This window comes from Dendrobates tinctorius, unplaced genomic scaffold (assembly GCF_039654945.1).
Source record: "Dendrobates tinctorius isolate UK_male_01 unplaced genomic scaffold, ASM3965494v1 ptg000237l, whole genome shotgun sequence".
Taxonomy (NCBI): domain Eukaryota; kingdom Metazoa; phylum Chordata; class Amphibia; order Anura; family Dendrobatidae; genus Dendrobates; species Dendrobates tinctorius.
This window is the reverse complement of record NW_027361904.1, coordinates 4,762,781-4,782,121: the sequence shown is the minus strand read 5'-3', so window position 1 is coordinate 4,782,121 and position 19,341 is coordinate 4,762,781. Positions and strand designations below refer to the sequence as shown.

Here is a 19,341-nt window from a genome sequence, read left to right as displayed (position 1 = left end):
ACTCAAAAAAAGAAATTTCTAAATCTAAGGACTCGGGAAGAAACATCAAATTCTCAGGAATTGAGAAAAACATGTTAATGTTTAGACTTGAAAAGAAATATCTGAATCTCAGGACTCAAGAAAAGTCTTCTGAATCTCAGGACTTGGAAAGTAACATCCGAATGTCAGGAATAAAGTAAAAAATGTTAATGTTTGGACTTGGAAAGAAACATCTGAATTTTAGGATTCTGAAATGATGATCTGAATCTCCAGACTTGGGGGAAAAAAACATCTGAATCTCAGGACTTGAGAAAAACATCTGAACCTCAAGACTTGGGAAGAAACATCTGAATCCCAGGACTTGGGAAGAAACATCTGAATCACAGGACTTGGGAAGAAACATCTGAATCTCAGGACTTGGGAAGAAACATCTGAATCTCAGGACTTGGGAAGAAACATCTGAATCCCAGGACTTGGGAAGAAACATCTGAATCCCAGGACTTGGGAGGAAACATCTGAATCTCAGGACTTGGGAAGAAACATCTGAATCCCAGGACTTGGGAAGAAACATCTGAATCCCAGGACTTGGGAAGAAACATCTGAATCCCAGGACTTGGGAAGAAACATCTGAATCCCAGGACTTGGGAAGAAACATCTGAATCCCAGGACTTGGGAAGAAACATCTGAATCCCAGGACTTGGGAAGAAACATCTGAATCCCAGGACTTGGGAAGAAACATCTGAATCTCAGGACTTGGGAAGAAACATCTGAATCCCAGGACTTGGGAAGAAACATCTGAATCCCAGGACTTGGGAAGAAACATCTGAATCTCAGGACTTGGGAAGAAACAGCTGAATCCCAGGACTTGGGAAGAAACAGCTGAATCCCAGGACTTGGGAAGAAACATCTGAATCTCAGGACTTTGGAAGAAACATGTGAATCCCAGGACTTGGGAAGAAACAGCTGAATCCCAGGACTTGGGAAGAAACAACTGAATCTCAGGACTTTGGAAGAAACGTGTGAATCCCAGGACTTGGGAAGAAATGTGTGAATCCCAGGACTTGGGAAGAAACGTGTGAATCCCAGGACTTGGGAAGAAACGTGTGAATCCCAGGACTTGGGGAGAAACGTGTGAATCCCAGGACTTGGGGAGAAATGTGTGAATCCCAGGACTCGGGAAGAAACGTGTGAATCCCAGGACTCGGGAAGAAACGTGTGAATCCCAGGACTCGGGAAGAAACGTGTGAATCCCAGGACTCGGGAAGAAACGTGTGAATCCCAGGACTCGGGGAGAAACGTGTGAATCCCAGGACTCGGGGAGAAACGTGTGAATCCCAGGACTCGGGGAGAAACGTGTGAATCCCAGGACTCGGGGAGAAACGTGTGAATCCCAGGACTCGGGGAGAAACGTGTGAATCCCAGGACTCGGGGAGAAACGTGTGAATCCCAGGACTCGGGGAGAAACGTGTGAATCCCAGGACTCGGGGAGAAACGTGTGAATCCCAGGACTCGGGGAGAAACGTGTGAATCCCAGGACTCGGGAAGAAACGTGTGAATCCCAGGACTCGGGAAGAAACGTGTGAATCCCAGGACTCGGGAAGAAACGTGTGAATCCCAGGACTCGGGAAGAAACGTGTGAATCCCAGGACTCGGGAAGAAACGTGTGAATCCCAGGACTCGGGAAGAAACGTGTGAATCCCAGGACTCTTAAAGAAATGTCTGAATCTCAGTATTCGGGAAGTAACATTTGAGTCTCAGGACTTGGGAAGGAACAATTGAATCTCCTAATTTGAGAAGGAAAATCTAAATGTGAGGAATCAAGAAAAAACCATCTGAATCTCAAAATTTGAGACGAATAATTTAAATCGCTAGAATCAAGACAACCGATGAATCTGAAAACTCTAGAAAAATACAGTGGGTACAGAAAGTATTCAGACCCCTTTACATTTTTCACTCTTTGTTTTATTGTGGCCATTTGGTAAGTACTTGGCTGCATTCATGTTTCCTTCAATGGCAACCAGTCGTCCTGTCCCTGCAGCTGAAAAACACCCCCCATAGCATGATGCTGCCACTACCATGTTTCACTGTTGGGATTGTATTGGGCAGGTGATGAGCAGTGCTTGGTTTTCTCCACACATATCGCTTAGAATTATCACCAAAAAGTTCTATCTTCATCTCACCAGACCAGAGAATCTTATTTCTCATAGTCTGGGAGTCCTTCATGTGTTTTTTTAGCAAACTCTATGCGGCCTTTCATATGTCTTGCACTGAGGAGAGGCTTCCATCGGGCCACTCTGCCATAAAGGCCCGACTGCTGGAAGGCTGCAGTGATAGTTGACTTTGTGGAACTTTCTCCCATCTCCCTACTGCATCTGTGGAGCTCAGCCACAGTGATCTTGGGGTTCTTTTTTTACCTCTCTCACCAAGGCTCTTCTCCCACGATTGCTCAGTTTGGCTGGACGGTCAGGTCTAGGAAGACTTCTGGTGGTCCCAAACTTCTTCCATTTAAGGATTGATTATGGAGGCCACTGTGCACTTAGGAACCTTGAGTACTGCAGAAATTCCTTTGTAACCTTGGCCAGATCTGTGCCTTTCACAATTTTGTCTCTGAGCTCCTTGGCCAGTTCCTTTGACCTCATGATTCTCATTTGGTCTGACATGCACTGTGAGCTGTGAGGTCTTATATAGACAGGTGTGCGCCTTTACAAATCAAGTCCTATCAGTTTAATTACACACAGCTGGACTCCAATGAAGGAGTAGAACCATCTCATGGAGGATCACAAGGAAATGGACAGCATGTGACTTACATATGAGTGTCTGAGCAAAGGGTCTGAATACTTATGGCCATGTGATATTTGTTTTTTTTTCTTTTTTTAATAAGTTTTCAAGATTTCTACATTTCTATGATTTTTTTTCCTTCAAGATGGAGTGCAGAATGTACAATAATGAGAAAAAAATGACCTTTTTTTAATTTACCAAATGGCTGCAATGAAAATAAGAGTGAAAAATTTAAAGGGGTCTGAATACTTTCTGTACCCACTGTATCTTAATCTCAGTACTCAAGAAGATACAGATGAATCACAAAATTGTAGAAAACTCCTGACTCTCAGGACTTGAGAAGAAGCATCTAAATGTCAGGACCCGTGAAGTAATATCTGAATCTCAGGACTGTAAACAAAGACCTGCTCTCAGGATTCCAGAAGAAACCTCTAAATCTCATAACTCAACAAAAAAACAACTGAATTTCAAGACTCCGAAAAAAAACAGCTGAATCTCAGGACTTGAGAAGAAACATCTGAATGTCAGGATTTGAGAAGAAACATTTTCATCTCTGGACTTTAGAATCTAAATTTCAGGAAACATTTACATCTGATGACTCAAGATGAAATATCTGAATCTCAGGAGTACCAACAAAAATTTTGGATCTACATACTCAGATTTGAGGAAGAAAAATCCTTAAAATTTAAGGAATCAAAAAAATAAAACATCTGAAGCTCAAGAACTGATTTCTAAATCTCAGGACTTGAGATGTGGCATCTGATCCTCAAGATCTGAGAAGTAACAGCTGACTCTGGAAACTAGAGAAAAAATAACTGAATTTCACAACTCTGAGAGAAACATTTGGATCTCAGAACATGAGAGGAAACATCTAAATCTTAGGATCAGAAAGTAAATATCTGAATTTCACAAGTGGAGAAGAAAGATCCAAATCTTACTACTTGACCAAAAATATCTAAATCCTAGAACTTAACAAGTGCCAACGAAATCTGTAGATCTGAACCTTAACATTTGATTCTGACAACACAACAAATGAGAACTTAATATTTGGTACAGAAACCTGATTGAGTGTGTGGACAAGATGTCTTTTAAAGAGGTAACTAGTTCACACAGGTGCAATTAATACAGGTAATGCGTGCAGAGTAGGAGGCTTCTTACTTGAAAAGAAATAACTGAATTTCAGGACTCAAGAAGAAACAGCTGTATGCCAGGGCTTCAGCATTTTACAGGTAATGTGATCAGCTATTGTGGTCGGTATGACTTATGGAGTGAAAATAAATCCATAGGAAACCTACAGAAACATGGTGAGGCTATACAAGCTTGAGAAGAAACCTCTGAATCTTAGGACTCAAAAACATACATCTAAATCTCAGGGCTCAAGAAGTACATTTGAATTTTAGGACTTGAGACGAATCCTTGGACTCAAGAGAATCATCGGAATTACTGAATCAAGAAGTAACAGCTGAAACTCAAGATTCTGAAAGACACATCTGCATCTCAGGACTCTAGAAGAGATATCTGAGTCTCAAGACTGAAGAACAGATATCTGAATCTCAGTGCTCAAGAAGAAACATCTGAAATATAAAGACTCAACAACAACAAAATCTGAATCCTTGGACCAAAAAAGTAACATCTGAACCTCAGGACTCGAAAAGAAATGTCTGAATCCTAGGACATGAGAAGAATCATCTTAATTCTAGGACTCAAGAAGAAATATTTGAATTCTATCACTTGAGAATAAACGTTTGAATCCTAGGACTTGAGAAGAAACACATACATTCTAGCACTTAAGAAGAAACATCTCAGTCCCAAGACTCGAGAACCAACATCTCAAAACTGAGACTCAAAATCTGAATCCTAGGACTCGAGGAAAATATCTCAGTCCTAGGACTCAAGAAGAGAAGTCTGAATACTACAACTCAAGAAGAAATATATCAACAGTAGGACTCGACTTAATCCTAGGTGTCGAAGAAACGTCACGGTCATAGGACTTGAGAAGAAGCATCTCAGTCCTAGGGCATGAAAAGAGACGTCAATATCTTTGAACTTAAGAGTATACTGCTCAATCCTAGAACTCAAGAAGAAACATCTGAATCCTAGGTTTTGAAAAGAAACTTCTCAATCCTGCGACTTGGGGATAAATATCTGAATCCTAACACTCAAGAAATAACGCCTGAATCCTAGGACTCAAGAAGAAATGTCTGAATCGTGCGGCTTGAGAAGAAACATGTTAAACCTACGACTCAAGGAATAACATCTCAGCCCTTAGACTCGAAAATAAACATCTCAATCCTAGAATTCAAGAAGAAACCTTTGAATCTCAGGAGTCAAGAAGATAAACTTGAATCTCTGGGCTTGAGAAATTAATGTCAGAATTTTAGAACATGAGAATTGCTTGGATTTCTGAGGATGATACTTTTGGTCTCTTAGAGATTGCCAGAGTTTAGCACTCCTGTGTATGGAAAAGTCGGGGGAGCAAGTAGAGCTGGGATGAATATTATTTCTGTAGAACAGGAGGAGATAAGTGGCTACCAGATATCACTATCCTCACATCAGAAGGAAACAAATAGCAAGGAAAATCTATCTTGTCAGATCTTAGGTTCCTCAATAACAGGCCTCATCCAAAGTTTTGTTGGTCCATAGGCTATGTGCAGATTCACCTGCGTTTTTTTCCGCGCGGATCCGCAGGTAAAATCGCAGGTCAAGTGACCTGCGGTTTATCTGCGGATTATCCTGCGGTTTTGCCCTGCGGTTTCACACCTTTACTATGGTAAAGGTGTGAAACCGCTGCCGAATCCGCACAAACAATTGACATGCTGCAGTTTGTAAACCGCGGAAAAAAACGCAGCGTGAGCACAGCGTTTTTGAAAACCCATAGACTTTCATTGTACTATACCTTGTCAGCGGAACTGCTGCGTTTCCGCAGGGCCAAAACCGTTGCGGAAACGCAGCAGAATCCACACCGTGTGCACACAGCCTTACACTATGGCATTTGGGTAATGATCTCTCAGATCCTAAAGTTCATGTCCAGCTGGAGCCATTACCTCCTAAAACCAGAGCAGAATCGCAGGTAGCAGGTGTACATTTAGCCTACAGACTCAACACCTTAGAGGACCAGTCTTCTCTGATCTCAGGTCCTGCACCTCCTACACATATCTTGAATTGATGGGATAGTTGTCATTGAGCCACTGTGTATTATCACTTAGCCAGAAAACCTATAAACATTGCGGAGAAATGTCTTATGTGAGGAAGAGGAGGAGAAGCAAAGAGGAAGAGGGGGAGGGAGACACCAGGAAGGAATTTTAACAGCTGTCCCAACAAGGCTGAAAGGAGCCGGTTGTAAATAAGGTATTTTATTCCTGAAATGAGAGCTGTAAATTGTGTTCTCAGCATGAGGAGGGGGAGGAGGCGGCTGAAGAAGGGAAGTATTCATCAGCATGCCATATAAAAACTATCAGGACATTAGAAGGTATGGCAGCCAGATCAATAAGAGGCTGCCACCCAACAACCAAGCAAATGCAACCGCCTAGGCATCAGTTGGGTGTCCTTTGCACCTCACCGCATAGTAAACTAATACCCCCCCCCCTCCCCGTCACTACCCTTGGTGCCTCCAGTTGGGTATAGTATCGTGTTAGCTAGTAGATAGTAAAATATTGAACATTGGGAGTCCTCGGTGGTTGATACTTTATAATGGTGAACTGAAAAGATGGTAGCAAATTGCAGGCTTTCACTGTGCCTGAAGAAGAGACCGGAGCTTTCACTTTGCCTGAAGAATAGACTAGAGCTTTCACTATACCTGAAGAAGAGACTGTAGCTTTCACTATGCCTGAAGAAAAGACTAGAGCCTCCCTATGCCTGAAGAAGTGACAAGAAATTTCACTATGCTTGAAAAAGAGAGCGGAGCTTTCACTATGCCTGAAAAAGAGACTGGAGCTTTGACTATGAATGAAGAAGAGAACAGAGCTTTCACTATGCCTGAAGAGGAGACGGGAACTTTCCCTATACCTGAAGAAGTGACCGAAGCTTTCACTATACCCGAAGAAGAGACCAGAGCTTTCACTAAACCTGAAGACAAGACTAAAGTTTTTACTATGCCTGAAGAAGAGACCGGAGCTTTCACTTTGCCTGAAGAATAGACTAGAGCTTTCACTATACCTGAAGAAGAGACTGTAGCTTTCACTATGCCTGAAGAAAAGACTAGAGCCTCCCTATGCCTGAAGAAGTGACGAGAAATTTCACTATGCTTGAAAAAGAGAGCGGAGCTTTCACTATGCCTGAAAAAGAGACTGGAGCTTTGACTATGAATGAAGAAGAGAACAGAGCTTTCACTATGCCTGAAGAGGAGACGGGAACTTTCACTATACCTGAAGAAGTGACCGAAGCTTTCACTATACCCGAAGAAGAGACCAGAGCTTTCACTAAACCTGAAGACAAGACTAAAGTTTTTACTATGCCTGAAGAAGAGACCGAAGTTTTCACTATGCCTGAAGAAGAGACCAGAGCTTTCACTATGCCAGAAGACAAGACCAAAGTTTTTACTATGCCTGAAGAAGAAACCGGAGCCTTCACTAAGCCTGAAGAAGAGACTAGAGGAGTCTTGAAAGTTTGCAATTTATTACCTTCTTTTCTAAAAGTTATTGACCACCGAGGACAATTAATGTCGGATATGTTTCCATTTGGTTATGGAGTGAAGTTGGTTGTTTGGAGACACAGTGAAGCAGCAGCATTTTCTTTCTTCTTTTCTCTGGGAATAATGGAGAACCCCATTGTTCTACAACATTTACAACCAGCTATGTATCACTCAATGCCCAAAGTTTGCGTGACTGTGCCCGTCCCTCAAAATAGTCCGCTCCACCAGCAGACTTCATACAGCACTCTCATTGTATGTATAGGAGGAGTGAAGTTTTGTTGACCAGTTGCTCCTGGACATGTGTGAGCCGGGCCCTGGAGATTCTCCTGTCTCTTCCGGTGCTACACTTGTCTCAGAGCCCCCCACCCCCGGCAATGAGCGGGTTAAGCTCTTATGACAGTGGTCAGTCTTACTAAGCCTCCTTGAATTTCCTGTTCAGTGTCCATATCAATTTCTAAAGGAAATTACCATGCAAAGGCGGCTGTGGACGTCATGCGGCCTCCGGTCAGGGCCATGGTGGATGCCTGCTTTTCATAATGGGCCGCACGATGTCTGCTCGGACCTGCACGTATGCCGCTGTGGTGAACGCTCTCTGTAAACAGACAGGCAAATGAGGATGACCGACCCAGTGACCAGAACCTTGGAAGTCGCCTTCATGATCTGGGAGGACCCCTCAAGGGTCAGTGTCAGTTCACTGGTTACTGGCAAAAACGTTGCATGTCGTATAGATCTGAAACTGTGCACCCTAGAGTCATGGTTGTGCTCCAGTGCGAGGAAAGATTATCAGTTCTTGGGTCAAGACTGTCCATCTAGTCGTCTCTCTCTTTTGTCGTCTACATCTGAATATCAACCATTTTCTTTGTGGGAATCCTGTGACTTCATCAACTTACCAACCATCTCACCCACAAGGGGCTAAGGAAGAAGATGGCCACGGTGCCATCTCTTCCCCATAGGGAGCCCTGTGTTCGGTTCTGTGGGACTTCCCCTGCACATGGTCCCTGGTCCAACATTGTGTTGACCATGGTTGGGGAATATCCACATGTAGATTACATAGATGTCATATTTATTTAAGTCCCATATGGTCCTATCCTTGGCTGCCGGTGTAAGCACTGGCTCTCCCCATCGGGCGTCCTGATCACATGGACTGCAGGGGTGTCACCATGTACCCCGTCATTGATATATGCAGTGGGAATGGAAAGTATTCAGGGATGGCTGAGGATCCCCAAATCCAGGGGTGAAAAACTTGTTGCATCATTCCCAAGAAGACTCATGGCTGTACTATCTCAAAAGGTGCTTCTCCTCAATACTGAGCAAAGGGGCTGAATACTTATGACCATGTGATATTTCAGTCTTTCCTTTTTAATAAATTTGCAAAAATTTCTCCATTTTTGTTCTTTTTTCAGTCAAGATGGGTTGCAGAGTGTACATTAATGAGCAAAAATGAACTTTTTTGAATTTACCAAATGGCTGCAATGAAACCAAAGAGTGAAAAATTTAAAGGGGTCTGAATACTTTCCGACTGTACATATCACTGCTGCCCTGTGGGCGGATATTCTGGAGGATATGGATTCCTTTTTAATGTTGTTGAACCAGCCGATATTTGATTTGCAAATCCTAATAATTACCTTCGGGATCCGGGCTTTTTCTGCTTCTCCAATTTGACTGCATTCAAATGAATTCCATCCTAATCCTGCGCCATCTGTAGCTTCCATCAAGGTGAAGACATCGTGGCCTTTTCACCGTGTCCCTCTTCTTTCCCGTAGGGGGAGCAATGCCCGATAATCTGTACACAGAAGACGAGATAGTGCTTACTACATGACTAGCCTTTACGCATTACTTTCCACCAACCTAGAGTAGGTGGGTTTCTGTGCGGATATCCTCTTCGTACATTTCTTGTATCACACTGGGACTTAGTGGTGAAATGTGGATATCCTCTCTATAGATTTATTCCATCAGACTTAGAGTTACTGGGTTGTTCTGAGTCTATCCCCTCTGTAGTTTACGTTCTTAGACTGGGAGGAAGTGGATTTGTCTGTGGCTATCCTATCCATACATTTCTTTACCCGAGAGTGAAGGTTAGTGGGTTTCTGTGAGGATATCCTCTCCGTACATTTCTTTACCCGAGAGTGGCGGTTAGTGGGTTTCTGTGAGGATATCCTCTCCGTACATTTCTTTACTCGAGAGTGGAAGTTAGTGGGTTTCTGTGAGGATATCCTCTCCGTACATTTCTTTACTCGAGAGGGGGGGGTAGTGGGTTTCTGTGAGATATCCTCTCCGTACATTTCTTACTTCAGACTAGAACTTGTTGGATTTCTGTCTGGCTATCCTCTATATTCATTTCTTTATTCATTTTCCCCTCTGTAGTTTACGTTCTTAGACTGGGAGGAAGTGGATTTGTCTGTGGCTATCCTATCCATACATTTCTTTACCCGAGAGTGAAGGTTAGTGGGTTTCTGTGAGGATATCCTCTCTGTACATTTCTTTACCCGAGAGTGGAGGTCAGTGGGTTTCTGTGAGGATATCCTCTCCGTACATTTCTTTTCCTGAGAGTGGAGGTTAGTGGGTTTCTGTGAGGATATCCTCTCCGTACATTTCTTTACTCGAGAGTGAAGGTTAGTGGGTTTCTGTGAGGATATCCTCTCCGTACATTTCTTTACCCGAGAGTGGAGGTCAGTGGGTTTCTGTGAGGATATCCTCTCCGTACATTTCTTTTCCTGAGAGTGGAGGTTAGTGGGTTTCTGTGAGGATATCCTCTCCGTACATTTCTTTACCCGAGAGTGGAGGTTAGTGGATTTCTGTGAGGATATCCTCTCCGTACATTTCTTTACTCGAGAGTGGGGGGTAGTGGGTTTCTGTGATGATATCCTCTCCGTACATTTCTTTACCCGAGAGTGAAGGTTAGTGGGTTTCTGTGAGGATATCCTCTCCGTACATTTCTTTACTCGAGAGTGGAGGTTAGTGGGTTTCTGTGAGGATATCCTCTCTGTACATTTCTTTACTCGAGAGTGGAGGTTAGTGGGTTTATGTGAGGATATCCTCTCTGTACATTTCTTTACCCGAGAGTGGAGGTTAGTGGGTTTCTGTGAGGATATCCTCTCCGTACATTTCTTTACTCGGTTAGTGGGTTTCTGTGAGGATATCCTGCCGTACATTTCTTTACCCGAGAGTGAAGGTTAGTGGGTTTCTGTGAGGATATCCTCTCCGTACATTTCTTTACCCGAGAGTGAAGGTTAGTGGGTTTCTGTGAGGATATCCTCTCTGTACATTTCTTTACCCGAGAGTGAAGGTTAGTGGGTTTCTGTGAGGATATCCTCTCCGTACATTTCTTTACCCGAGAGTGAAGGTTAGTGGGTTTCTGTGAGGATATCCTGCCGTACATTTCTTTACCCGAGAGTGAAGGTTAGTGGGTTTCTGTGAGGATATCCTCTCCGTACATTTCTTTACCCGAGAGTGAAGGTTAGTGGGTTTCTGTGAGGATATCCTCTCAGTACATTTCTTTACTCGAGAGTGGAGGTTAGTGGGTTTCTGTGAGGATATCCTCTCCGTACATTTCTTTACCCGAGAGTGGAGGTTAGTGGATTTCTGTGAGGATATCCTCTCCGTACATTTCTTTACTCGAGAGTGGGGGGTAGTGGGTTTCTGTGATGATATCCTCTCCGTACATTTCTTTACCCGAGAGTGAAGGTTAGTGGGTTTCTGTGAGGATATCCTCTCCGTACATTTCTTTACTCGAGAGTGGAGGTTAGTGGGTTTCTGTGAGGATATCCTCTCTGTACATTTCTTTACTCGAGAGTGGAGGTTAGTGGGTTTATGTGAGGATATCCTCTCTGTACATTTCTTTACCCGAGAGTGGAGGTTAGTGGGTTTCTGTGAGGATATCCTCTCCGTACATTTCTTTACTCGGTTAGTGGGTTTCTGTGAGGATATCCTGCCGTACATTTCTTTACCCGAGAGTGAAGGTTAGTGGGTTTCTGTGAGGATATCCTGCCGTACATTTCTTTACCCGAGAGTGAAGGTTAGTGGGTTTCTGTGAGGATATCCTCTCTTTACATTTCTTTACCCGAGAGTGGAGGTTAGTGGGTTTCTGTGAGGATATCCTCTCCGTACATTTCTTTACCCGAGAGTGGAGGTTAGTGGGTTTCTGTGAGGATATCCTCTTTGTACATTTCTTACTTCAGACTAGAACTTGTTGGATTTCTGTCTGGCTATCCTCTATATTCATTTCTTTATTCAGATTGGGAGCTAGTGGTTGCCTGTGTGACTATACTATCTTGTGAGGTTATCCTTTCTGTACATTTCTTTCCATGATCTAGTAATAAGTGGTTCTTCGTGAGACTAACCTTCCTGAACTTTGCTCCTTCAGGTGGAAAATGTTTGTGGTCTTGATTTGCTATCCTCCTCGCACATTAGTGAGTTACTGTAAAACTGTCGCATCTGCACTTTGTTTTTTCACACTGGAAGTTCATGGCTATCCTCCTCACACATTCTATTCTGTCTTTTCTTCTCTCAGGCTTGAGGTTCTTTTAGGATACCCTTCCTGCACACATTGTTCCTCAGACTGTTAGTTACAGTGAGTCTAACCTACCTGTGTTTTCATCTGTCAAGCTTCTTTTCGGCTATCCTGTTCACATTTCTTTCCTTGTAGTAAAAGTTAGTGAATGGCTGTGGGTCTATTCCATATTTTGATCTGTCAGACTTGGGGTTCTTTTCGGCTATCCTCCCTGCACATTTATTTCTTCAGACTAGGCATTATTGAGTTTTGGTGAGGCTGTCTTATGTATACTTGCCTTTTTCATACTGGTAGATAAAGGCTATCCTCCCTGCACGTTTGGTTCCACAGACTAGGCATTAGTGAGTTTTGTTCAGGCTATCCTATCTACACTTTCCTTTTTCATGCTGTTACTTTATGGCTATCCTACCTGCACATTTATGTCCTCAGGTTAGGCGTTATTGAGTTTCTGTGAGGCTGTCCTATTGATACTTTCCTTTTTCATGCTAGTAGTCTATGGCTATCCTCCCTGCACATGTCTGTCCTCGGGCTAGGCGTTAGTGAGGTTTGGTGAGGCTGTCCTATCTATACTTTAGTTTTTCATGCTAGTAGTCTATGGCTATCCTCCCTGCACATGTCTGTCCTCGGGCTAGGCGTTAGTGCGGTTCGGTGAGGCTATCCGATCTATACTTTCCTTTTTCATGCTAGTAGTCTATGGCTATCCTCCCTGCACATGTCTGTCCTCGGGCTAGGCGTTAGTGCGGTTCGGTGAGGCTATCCGATCTATACTTTCCTTTTTCATGCTAGTAGTCTATGGCTATCCTCCCTGCACATGTCTGTCCTCGGGCTAGGCGTTAGTGAGGTTCGGTGAGGCTATCCGATCTATACTTTCCTTTTTCATGCTAGTAGTCTATGGCTATCCTCCCTGCACATGTCTGTCCTCGGGCTAGGCGTTAGTGAGGTTCGGTGAGGCCATCCTCTTTCTCAATATTAATGACGTGCAGCGCTATTAAAAGAGACACCGCTTGTTATCATTATTGGCAAGTCTTCATCCACGAGGTTTAAGTACAATTCCCAAGAATATAACCATCTCCTGTCCACGTCAGCGGCTGATCGTGCCTCCTGCCAGTCCGCGCCTCCCCGGTCCCAGATCAGCTGTCCTTATTGATCTGTATGTCTCAGTTATTGGAGAAATCGAAGGGCCTTTTGACCCGACAATTATTGTTCTGGCAGCCGCTGCTCACTTCTATAACCTCATTATGTTTGGGAAGTCGTGTCTCTGGCGGGAGGCGTCTGGCCGGAGCGGCGATGATTACCGCCAGTCACACCTGCTTTATATGATCTGATAACGCTCCGGCCTCATTATTTGTGTTTTATCGCGGTCAGCGACCTGACAAGGAGGACGGTTTATTACTCTGCCGGTGGTAGAAGCTGCACTCACAGCACAACAGTGGAGGCGCAGGACCATGTGCCGCATCCGCAGCTCGATAGTCACTTATTGCATGCAGGGGTTCGAAAATTGGTGCAAATGGGCTGGTGCGCAATGGGGCGGAGGACAAAGTGCTGCTCATTCCGGAGGCTTGAAAATGGGGCGGGTATGAAAGAGGGTGTAGATCAAAACTTTAAATGACATTTGCACCCTCAAGGTAAAAGTTTGTTTTGCTTTTTTTTTTTCTAAAATTCATTCAAACCAGATAAGGAGCTTACTGACTGATTTTTAGTTAACTCATTCCGCAAATAGAAGAGCAATAAAAAAGCCTGTAAAAGGTAAACGGTGCAAATAACTCGAGCTGTCATGTTATGTCACGTCTTAACCACTTAATAACCACGGGCTCCGCCACCATGTGCGGGAATCCTGCTGATCAGATCCAGACATGGGAGCCTCCGCTGAGACAATGCGTTAAATCGCAACTCCACCCGAGTGACCGTGAAAGCTCATGGAATCGGGAGCCGCGAGGAAACGTCTCTCGTAAAAGGATTCATTGCAGTGAGACTTGTGGTATTCTCGTCAGCTGGGAGACATTACGGCCCCACGGCGGTGCTCAGGGGCGCCCCCATTAGTTTGGGTCAGGGATAGCGCAGGAAACTCCCGCTTTATGGTTTTTGTAGGATGGTTGAAAGTATGGAGAGATTGCCACAGCGGCGTCCATAGAAAGGCGGCTGTAATGTGGCGCGCTGGTGACGGGTACACACAGATGGAGTGGACACAGACAGCGAGAGCGGCCATAGTGGACCCCTGATGTACCACCAGGGACCTGGACCCCTTACCAATCATTGGCCTGAGCCCACCCATGCTGGGGGCCACAGCGTACACTAAGTGGTCCGAGACCTTCATCCTGCAGACGTCTCATGGTGAGTGCTTACCAAAGGGGGCCTGCGCCCTCAGCGGAGGTCTCGAACCCCTCGCACACCCACCCCCTCATTGACACCATTGTGATTGGGGACGCCATCTTTGTAATGTGAGTATCCTCCTCTGCGCACTCACTTATCAGACGGTCTGTGAGATCTGAGTCCCATAAATGATGGACGGGGTAAGAAAGAACCAGACGCGGGTCAGTCTGACGGTCGCCTCATGTCAGGTGAGATATTAATGCTCTATCTCTGCCTTATATTACAGTTGTATGAACTGGACGAAGACCCCAAGAGGAAAGAATTCCTGGACGATCTGTTCAGCTTCATGCAGAAGAGAGGTGAGTGACAGCACGAGAAGTCTCCATACCGTGCAAATGACTGACCGCTGTACTGATCCTGTACTATACCCCAGAGCTGCACTCACTATTCTGCTGGTGCATTCACCGTGTACATACATTACATTACTGATCCTGAGTTACATCCTGTATTATACCCCAGAGCTGCACTCACTATTCTGCTGGTGCATTCACCGTGTACATACATTACATTACTGATCCTGAGTTACATCCTGTATTATACTCCAGAGCTGCACTCACTATTCTGCTGGTGCAGTCACTGTGTACATACATTACATTACTGATCCTGAGATACATCCTGTATTATACCCCAGAGCTGCACTCACTATTCTGCTGGTGCAGTCACTGTGTACATACATTACATTACTGATCCTGAGTTACATCCTGTATTATACCCCAGAGCTGCACTCACTATTCTGCTGGTGCATTCACCGTGTACATACATTACATTACTGATCCTGAGATACATCCTGTATTATACCCCAGAGCTGCACTCACTATTCTGCTGCTGCATTCACCGTGTACATACATTACATTACTGATCCTGAGTTACATCCTGTATTATACCCCAGAGCTGCACTCACTATTCTGCTGGTGCAGTCACTGTGTACATACATTACATTACTGATCCTGAGTTACATCCTGTATTATACCCCAGAGCTGCACTCACTATTCTGCTGGTGCAGTCACTGTGTACATACATTACATTACTGATCCTGAGATACATCCTGTATTATACCCCAGAGCTGCACTCACTATTCTGCTGGTGCATTCACCGTGTACATACATTACATTACTGATCCTGAGTTACATCCTGTATTATACCCCAGAGCTGCACTCACTATTCTGCTGCTGCATTCACCGTGTACATACATTACATTACTGACCCTGAGTTACATCCTGTATTATACTCCAGAGCTGCACTCACTATTCTGCTGGTGCAGTCACTGTGTACATACATTACATTACTGATCCTGAGATACATCCTGTATTATACCCCAGAGCTGCACTCACTATTCTGCTGGTGCAGTCACTGTGTACATACATTACATTACTGATCCTGAGTTACTTCCTGTATTATACCCTAGAGCTGCACTCACTATTCTGCTGGTGCAGTCACTGTGTACATACATTACATTACTGATCCTGAGTTACATCCTGTATTATACCCCAGAGCTGCACTCACTATTCTGCTGGTGCAGTCACTGTGTACATACATTACATTACTGATCCTGAGTTACTTCCTGTATTATACCCTAGAGCTGCACTCACTATTCTGCTGGTGCAGTCACTGTGTACATACATTACATTACTGATCCTGAGTTACATCCTGTATTATACTCCAGAGCTGCACTCACTATTCTGCTGGTGCACTCACTGTGTATATACATTACATTACTGATCCTGAGTTACCTCCTGTATTATACCCCAGAGCTTCACTCACTATTCTGCTGGTGTAGTCACTGTGTACATACATTACATTACTGATCCTGAGTTACATCCTGTATTATACCCCAGAGCTTCACTCACTATTCTGCTGGTACAATCACTGTGTACATATATTGCATTACTGATCCTGAGTTACATCCTGTGTTATACCCCAGAGCTTCACTCACTATTCTGCTGGTGCAGTCACTGTGTACATACATTACATTACTGATCCTGAGTTACTTCCTGTATTATACCCTAGAGCTGCACTCACTATTCTGCTGGTGCAGTCACTGTGTACATACATTACATTACTGATCCTGAGATACATCCTGTATTATACCCCAGAGCTGCACTCACTATTCTGCTGGTGCAGTCACTGTGTACATACATTACATTACTGATCCTGAGTTACATCCTGTATTATACTCCAGAGCTGCACTCACTATTCTGCTGGTGCAGTCACTGTGTACATACATTACATTACTGATCCTGAGAAATCTTTACTAATGATGGAAGATGCAGGCAGTAATGTGAGATTATCTGGTCTTTGGTGGAGTCATAGTCACTGATCAGTAGACATTTCCTCACTTGTGCTGGAGGAGGAGGGTTGTGACACTGCACAATGTCCCTGACGTCTCTGATCGCGATGGTTTTGCCGCTCTTGTCTCTTCTGTGTCATCTCTCATGTCCGCAGTGATGTGCACACCTGCTGCACGCTCTTCACAACCCCTCTGTGCGCAGCGCAGAGGATGGCCCAGAGACATGTGACCTAACAGCTCAGCTCCCACAATGCACTGCTCCTGGCACATGGGCATGGAGCATGGTGTCTTGGCAGTGCATACTGCTCACAAACCTGGAGAAAAGCTAATCGTGGAAAAAGTAATGAGCAAATCGTGGAAAAAGTAATGAGCAAATCCCTACTGGAAGAAAGTCAATATACAGAATGGGGATGGGGTCGTCCATGAGACTTTACCAGGAGTTGTGCCCCGCAGAGCGGAAACAGACAGGGAAATGGAGGGGGTCGGATTACCCTGCACTCCATGCTCCTTGTGGGCTTCTATTCCAGTCCTTTGGCATTTTTTATTTAAAATAGAAGTTATTTCTGTAGCTTGAGTGACACCCCGACCTGAAACCCGGAGCCGCCGGAAGCAAATCAGCTTTCATTTACTAAGTGCAGACCGGTCCAAGAGCAGCTACGGATATGTATTACCGTACACAGGGAGAGTATCAGTGACCACAAAATATCACATTGTGAACACGATGCTAGAGACTACTATAATACTGCCCCTATGTACAAGAATATAACTACTATAATACTGCCCCTATGTACAAGAATATAACTACTATAATACTGCTCCTATGTACAAGGATATAACTACTATAATACTGCCCCTATGTACAAGGATATAACTACTATAATACTGCCCCTATGTACAAGAATATAACTACTATAATACTGCCTCCTATGTACAAGAATATAACTACTATAATACTGCCCCTATGTACAAGAATATAACTACTATAATACTGCTCCTATGTACAAGAATATAACTACTATAATACTGCCCCAATATACAAGAATATAACTACTATAATACTGCCCCTATGTACAAGAATATAACTACTATAATCCTGCTCCTATGTACAAGAATATAACTACTATAATACTGCTCCTATGTACAAGAATATAACTACTATAATACTGCCCCTATGTACAAGAATATAACTACTATAATACTGCCCCTATGTACAAGAATATAACTACTATAATACTGCCCCTATGTACAAGAATATAACTACTATAATACTGCCCCATGTACAAGTATATAACTACTATAATACTGCCCCGTATGTACAAGTATATAACTACTATAATACTGCTCCTATGTACAAGAATATAACTACTATAATACTGCCCCATGTACAAGAATATAACTACTATAATACTGCCCCTATGTACAAGAATATAACTACTATAATACTGCCCCCTATGTACAAGAATATAACTACTATAATACTGCTCCTATGTACAAGAATATAACTACTATAATACTGCTCCCTATGTAGAAGAATATAACTACTATAATACTGCCCCATGTACAAGTATATAACTACTATAATACTGCCCCTATGTACAAGAATATAACTACTATAATACTGCCCCATGTACAAGTATATAACTACTATAATACTGCCCCGTATGTACAAGTATATAACTACTATAATACTGCTCCTATGTACAAGAATATAACTACTATAATACTGCCCCATGTACAAGAATATAACTACTATAATACTGCCCCTATGTACAAGAATATAACTACTATAATACTGCCCCCTATGTACAAGAATATAACTACTATAATACTGCTCCTATGTACAAGAATATAACTACTATAATACTGCCCCTATGTACAAGAATATAACTACTATAATACTGCCCCTATGTACAAGAATATACTATAATACTGCCCCTATGTACAAGAATATAACTACTATAATACTGCTCCTATGTACAAGAATATAACTACTATAATACTGCCCGCTATGTACAAGAATACTGCCCCTATGTACAAGAATATAACTACTATAATACTGCTCCTATGTACAGGAATATAACTACTATAATTCTGCCCCTATGTACAAGAATATAACTACTATAATACTGCCCCTATGTACAAGAATATAACTACTATAATACTGCCCCCTATGTACAAGAATATAACTACTATAATACTGCTCCTATGTACAAGAATATAACTACTATAATACTGCCCCTATGTACAAGAATATAACTACTATAATACTGCCCCTATGTACAAGAATATACTATAATACTGCCCCTATGTACAAGAATATAACTACTATAATACTGCTCCTATGTACAAGAATATAACTACTATAATACTGCCCGCTATGTACAAGAATACTGCCCCTATGTACAAGAATATAACTACTATAATACTGCTCCTATGTACAGGAATATAACTACTATAATTCTGCCCCTATGTACAAGAATATAACTACTATAATACTGCCCCTATGTACAAGAATATAACTACTATAATACTGCCCGCTATGTACAAGAATACTGCCCCTATGTACAAGAATATAACTACTATAATACTGCCCCTATGTACAAGAATATAACTACTATAATACTGCCCCTATATACAAAAATATAACTCCTATAATACTGCCCCTATGTACAAGAATACTGCCCCTATGTACAAGAATATAACTACGATAATACTGCCCCCTATGTACTAGAATATAACTACTATAATACTGTCCCCTATGTACAAGAATAGAACTACTATAATACT

The 19,341-nt window shown here is 43.0% G+C and overlaps 1 protein-coding gene across 1 annotated transcript in view; it reads left to right on the top strand.

The window, feature by feature from the left end:
* Positions 1-19,341, top strand: part of ARID3C (AT-rich interaction domain 3C) — a 137,814-nt gene that overhangs the window by 69,549 nt on the left and 48,924 nt on the right. Inside the window, exon 2 of the mRNA XM_073556739.1 lies at positions 14,494-14,566. Coding sequence (XP_073412840.1) covers positions 14,494-14,566 — 73 coding nt within the window. The remainder of the gene's footprint in view (positions 1-14,493; positions 14,567-19,341) is intronic.